Below are 6687 nucleotides of genomic sequence, written 5' to 3' on the forward strand. Positions count from 1 at the left end.
TCCCGGATCTCCCCTCCTTCCGCCGCGCCCTGAAGACATGGCTCTTCCAACAAGCGGGATTGGCCTAGGGGAATTTTTAGTGGGGTTTTAAGAGAAATTTTAATTATATAGGCCATAGTAAATATTTCTTTTTAATTAGGTTTTAAATTGGGTATTTATTGTTGTATCTGTTTTATAAGGCTGTCAGCTGCCCTGAGTCTGTAAGGAGAAGGGCGGGATAAAAATTGAATGAATAAATAAATAAATAAATAAATAAATAAATAAATAATAAATAAATATAAATACAAAAATCAATTCAAAGATCAATTGAAATTGTTTGTCTTGTTTTGTTTTTAGTCTGTGGCATGTCACCTGGATTTGCAAAGTTTGAGTTGGTCACCCACATAAATTCCTTAAATACATACTTTTTGACACTTAAAAAAAGATTCATAGTATTTCTAGAAGTATAGAACAGGGCAGGCCAGAAGGATATAACAAGAACAGTGGTCAATAAGAGATGGGATTAAAAATGTTATGTGATTCTCACATCTGTTCTGTCTATGTAACTATCAAATTATAATCACCATCTCACTGAAAATAACTTTGGGGAGTTTACAATAGCTAAACATTTGTTATGTAATAGAAAATTTAATCATTATAGTTGTTCCAAAAAAAGAGGACAATATATAGGCACATTTAATATAAAGAAGCATATCTGTGTGTGTGTGTGTGTGTGTGTGTGTGTGTGTGTTTAGAGGTACATTTCAATGCAATGCAATTCAAAGCAAATTAAATTGTCACAAGTTGTTCAGAACTAATTTCAAACTTTGTATTACTGCATTGTGATATTATTTTTTATTTTATTAATGCTATGTTTTTGTCTTGTTCTATTTTTATAGCATAAATCACCAGAAATCATAGTTTGAATCTTACAGTTAGGAACATAATAAACAAGGATAAAACACATACTGTAATATACACACATTTTTTAATACACCAGCTGTAACCATTCATTTCTTCATCAGTTATTCATAGGACACAGCACTGGTTTCATGGCCGGATCTCAAGAGAAGAATCACACAGGATTATTAAACAACAGGGTCTTGTGGATGGGTAGGTATATTTAATTAGGTACTGTTTATTTTATGGCCTATAAATCCTGGTAGAAGCATTGAAATGAATGCACTAATAAATTTACATCATGCTCACCTTAAGATGCCTATAGGATAAGGTCCTTGGAAAAACAAATAGTAATAACTGTCCTTTGCCAATTCAGATCATCTATACCACAGCTTTCAAGACTGAAACTAGACCCTTTGCATGAACTATGTACTTGCTTATTGAGTTGGAATACTCCAATATCCCTTTAATGTTCAGATCACAAGAAATCAAACAATTAATATTGTATCCTTGAACATACATAGAATATCAGATCTTATCTATAGTTTTTCTTTATATTATTTTTTATCAATGAAATATTAGATTACTTATGAATAGACATGGAATATATTATGTACTGATATCATAAAGCAGTGGAATTGTTTGTTTACAAGAACTATATGGTCAATCTGGTAGTAACATACAATGTTATTTTGTAGATTATTTCTTCTTCGGGACAGCCAGAGTAATCCAAAGGCATTTGTACTTACATTGTGTCATCATCAAAAAATTAAACATTTTCAGATTTTACCAGTAAGTATAATATTCCACTCAGGCAGTACTGGATGATGATATCTTTCAGAATGTGCATTTATTTCTGTCCTCTTAATTTTTCTAACGTATTAAATTGACAGTTATATATATATATATATATATATATATATATATATATATATATATATATATATATATATATATATATATATATATATATATATNCATATATATATATATATATATATATATATATATATATATATATATATATATATATATATATATATATATATATATAAAGAAAAATAGTCGAACACCGGGATAAATATAAAAACAATTTTAATAAACTAACAACTGTTTGATAAACTTAGCTTTCGTTGGCTAACTGCTGACGTCATCAGAGTAGAATGCTGGAGGTTCAAAAGCCTGCTTATAAGATCGGCAGTTTGTGCGCTCTGCTCATAGAACGTGTTACTGGTCTACCCGCCCCAGCTGACCGTATTGCTTCTAATAGTCTCGCATCCATCTGTATACTCGTAAGCTCGGGGATCATCGCCTCTCTTGTTGTCACTCTCTTTGCCGCTTTGGATGTATCTGGGTACACATTGCTATAGGATGGTCCCCCAGTACCTCCTGTCCTGTGGCCACCCCCCATGAGTGTAGCACCCCGCCTCCCATCATTGGCTCCTGTACGAATCGTGCTGGGGATTTCTCCCCAGTCATGGTTCTTTGCTGTTACATGAGACAGCGGTTCTGATCTTGTGTAGGCTGTGCCCATTGCACTCATTGTGAGTTGTTACGCTGTTGTTCCCACTTTTTTAGTGCCTGATAAGCAGGCAGTAACTCTATGTGGCGATTAATTGAGTGCTCATCCGACAGCCAAGCCTCCTTCAGTAACCGGCCACCCTTGGTGACATCCTGGGCAATGGCCTTTGCCCCGCCCAGGTCGAACGTGTGATTGTTGCTGGCCATATGGACCCACACCTGTGAGTGTTGCTCATGTTGTCTGATGGCTAGCTCGTGTTCATGGATCCTAGTTCCAAGCCATTTGGTTGTCTCCCCAATGTAATTGCAGTGACAGTCCTTACATTTCACTCTATATACAGCAAAGAACCACGACCAGCAAAGGGGAGAAATCCCCAGCATGATTCATACAGGAGCCAATGATGGGAGGCGGGGTGCCACACCCACAATGGGGGAGGGGTGGCCACAGGACAGGAGGCACTGGGGAACCATCCTATAGCAACGTGTACCCAGATACAACCAAAGCGGGCAAAGAGAGCGACAACAAGAGAGGTGATGATCCCCGAGCTTACGAGTATACAGACGGATGCGAGACTATTAGAAGCAATACAGTCAAATTGGGCGGGTAGACCAGTAACGTGTTCTATGAGCAGAGCGCACAAACTGCCAGTCTTATAAGCCGGCTTTCGAACTTCCGGCATTCCACTCTGACGACGTCACCAGTTAGCTGACGAAAGCTAAGTTTATCAAACAGTTATTAGTTTATTAAACAGTTGTTTTTATATTTATCCAGGTGTTCGACTATTTTTCTCAACATGAATATATCCGGGATTCGCATTTTTAGTATAATTATATATATATATATATATATATATATATATATATATATATATATATATATATATATATATATATATATATATATATATATATATATATATATATATATATATATATATATATATATATATATATATATATATATATATATATATATATATATATATATATATATATGTTTAGTGGGGAATAAAAATAAAAAACTAGAATAATGTGGCTGCATAAGTGTTCATACCCTCTTATAAGTAGAGATGTGGTTGTGTTCAGAATTAACCAATCACATTCAAATTGATGGTAAATAATAGTCTGTACATACTTGTCATTAATTAAAGTGACTCTGATCAAGCCCACATAAAGTTCAGCTGTGCCAGTAGGATTTTTCTGGTATTTACTCAGTTGACTCTTACAGCAACAGCCATGGTCTGCAAAGAGCTTACAGAGCATCAAAAGGATCTCACTTTTGGAAGGTATCAGTTAGGAGAAGGGTACAAAACAATTTCCAAGTAAGAAAGTCATTAACAAATGGAGAAAATATGGCAGGTATAGGTTGTCCACTATGTGTGACAATAATCTCTTGTATTGATCATATATTTGTGCTGTGACCAACACACACAATATCCCCCCTAATGGAATACTGGAATATAATGGAATATATTTGTGCTGTGACACACACACACACATATCCCCCCTAATGGAATACTGATTAATACATTACTACTACGTAAGTTCTCACCCGATGCAAAACAGGCCCTCCCAAAAATTTTAAACTATAAATCTGTTTGTAAATTATTAACCTATCCTCAATATATTATATCCAATCCTGGTTTCATTTTGCAAAAATGTACATCAAATCTGATAAAAGCAAGTGGGAAAATGTGCTATAGTCCAATGAGACTGAGGTTGAACTTTTTCATCATAATTCCAAAAAGTATGTTTGGTGCAAAAACAATACTGTGCATCACCAAAAGTACACCGTGCCCACCATGAAGCATGTTGGTGGCAGCATTATGCTTTAGGGCCTCATTTTTTCAGCTGGAAATGGGGCTTTAATCAAGGTGGAGGGGATTGCGATCAGTTCCAAATATCAGTCAATTTTTGGCACAAAACTTTCAAGCCTCTGCTAAAATGCTGAAGATGAAGAGGAATTTCACCTTTCAGTATAACAACTTCACCAGAAGATCAAAGTTTTGGAATAGCCCAGCAAGAGCCCGGACCTGAATCCAATTGAAAATCTGTGGGGTGACCTGAAGAAATCTGAGCACAGAAGATCCCTTTCCAATCTGACGGTTTTGGAGTGCTTTTGCAAGGAACCCTGGGCAAAGATTCCCAAGGCAAGATGTGCCATGCTCATTGGCTCCTTTCCCAAAAGACTGAATGTGTCATAAAAAGTGCTTCAGCAAAGTATTAATTTAAGGGTATATACACTTACGTATGCAACCTCATTATTGTAAGTTTTTTATTGTTAATTTCCCCCTCAGATTGCTTCAGTTTGTTTTTCAATTGAATTGCACAGTTTATATGGTATATTAAAGATGGAAATAATTATGGAGTGATTTATCTTCATTTGATCTTTGTTACATCTCAAAAACATGGCATTTTAACAGGGAATGTAGACTTTCTGTACATTCCTTTATTTCTTAACTTTAAATGCTACATTGATGGCCCTTTACTGGAACTGATTGATCTTAAGTTGCTTAACCTGTTAATACTTTGAAAAGAAATCATTTTAATTGATTTTGTGAAATCAACTTAGTGTCAACTCTCAGTGATCGCACAAATGGATTTTCTCCATGATGATCTATTCCTAATGCGGTTCTTCAGGTCTTCCAAGTGGGCACCCACTGTTGCTGTAACTGAGTTCAATTACCTGGCTGCTGTTCATCCTCTACTTCAGGGATCCCCACTGTCCATGGCCTATGCGCAACTGGGCCATATGAGTGGCTGGCTGGTACACCCATGGTTGCGCACAGCCCCACTCACATGAGTGTTGTGGGCACTTGCAGCTTCATTCGTGTGAACACTCAGAGCCTCACACAAGCATCATAGGTGCTCTCGGCTCCTCTTGTGCGAGCAACAGGTGATTGTGTGCGTACATGCATGTGCACATGCATCTTCCCCCCAGACCCATCCCCTTTTTCCCCTCCCCCCCTTTGGGGCGGCAACCCAGAAAGATTGGGGAACTCTGCTCTACTTCTCTTTCCTTCCACCTTTCCCAGCATAAGTATCTTCTCTAGACAATTATGCTGGTGGCTGATGAGATTGAGGTTGAATTTTTTCATCACAATTCAAAAAAGGATTTGGAATTTGCATAAGTCTTTGCACAATGTGTTCAAAGTAGGGCAAATTGAGCCTGGTCATTTGTGCCTTAACTGAGAACTCTAATCTGATTTCTTTGACTTAATTGTAATTCTACAGAAATCTTAGAATTGTGGAATTCATGTAGTTTCAGGGCCTGCACTATGCAGGAAAGAAAAAAGCTAGGAGGTAAAGGTAATGAAATGAATAGGGGAATACACATACTGGTTGAGATATTTTAACATTCCTTTTTGAATAATTTGTTTTCTGTCTTTAGTATTTTATTTTTGTTTCATTTTCATTTTTCAAGTGTGAAGATGACGGACAGATATTTTTCAGTCTAGATGATGGCAGCACCAAATTCACTGACCTAATACAGCTTGTTGAATTCTATCAATTAAACAAGGGAGTTTTGCCTTGTAAACTCAAACATCACTGCATCCGGGTGGCCTTGTGACCTCTGTGCCAGTCTATGGTGATGACTGGTTTGTCCAAGACTGGAGACGAAAGAAAAGTATTATTGAAGAAAGTTGAGCCTGGGACATTAAGCCATCTTGTAATTGCTTTTGAGGAACAAAGTGTATCATCAAAATTAGGGGACTTGGAAAGGGATGCTTGAACTGATGCCAATAATCCAAGATTTGGCTCTTTTGTCTAAATCCTATGCCTGATTTCTGCTGAGTGTCTTAGCAACACTTCCCCTCCCCCTCCCAAACTGGGGAAAGTTATGTAAAAACACTAAACAAAACTGGAAATTGTCCCTTGGCTTGCCACATAACAGTGTCAGGTTTTTGAAGCAAAATTATTGAAATGAACTCTTACCCTGGATTAATCTTGACAATTTAAATGAATATTTTCTTTTTTTTATTGTTTGCTTTCTTTATATTCCTTTCTCCCTCCCTCTCTCTTTCAATTTTTTTGCACTCCTTTTGAAAATTATATTTAGCCTATATTGAATGATAGTTTTTAAATTGATGCCTGATTTGGGTGTTCCAAATTATATATTGAGTAATTTGCTTCAGTGTAATTAGAATTTAAAAGTCAAAAAATAGCTTCTCCCTTTTGAAATGAAATGTTCCACCATTTATGCTGAAGAAACAACATGGAGACAATTCTGGGAAGGAAAAATATCCCACTAGTGTATGCTTTTTAATATAATGACCATGTGTCTGA

General features: G+C 36.3%; 1 protein-coding gene across 1 annotated transcript in view; it reads left to right on the forward strand.

Annotated features, from left to right (window-relative positions):
- Nucleotides 1-6217, forward strand: part of GRB10 (growth factor receptor bound protein 10) — a 108219-nt gene extending 102002 nt beyond the window's left edge. Inside the window, exons 13-15 of the mRNA XM_029284179.1 lie at nucleotides 1005-1092; nucleotides 1578-1671; nucleotides 5825-6217. Coding sequence (XP_029140012.1) covers nucleotides 1005-1092; nucleotides 1578-1671; nucleotides 5825-5971 — 329 coding nt within the window. The 3' untranslated portion in view covers nucleotides 5972-6217. The remainder of the gene's footprint in view (nucleotides 1-1004; nucleotides 1093-1577; nucleotides 1672-5824) is intronic.
- The last annotated feature ends 470 nt before the right edge of the window (nucleotides 6218-6687 follow it).

The sequence above is a fragment of the Protobothrops mucrosquamatus genome, unplaced genomic scaffold (genome assembly GCF_001527695.2).
Source record: "Protobothrops mucrosquamatus isolate PMUCROS unplaced genomic scaffold, P.Mucros_1.0 scaffold408, whole genome shotgun sequence".
NCBI classification, from domain to species: domain Eukaryota; kingdom Metazoa; phylum Chordata; class Lepidosauria; order Squamata; family Viperidae; genus Protobothrops; species Protobothrops mucrosquamatus.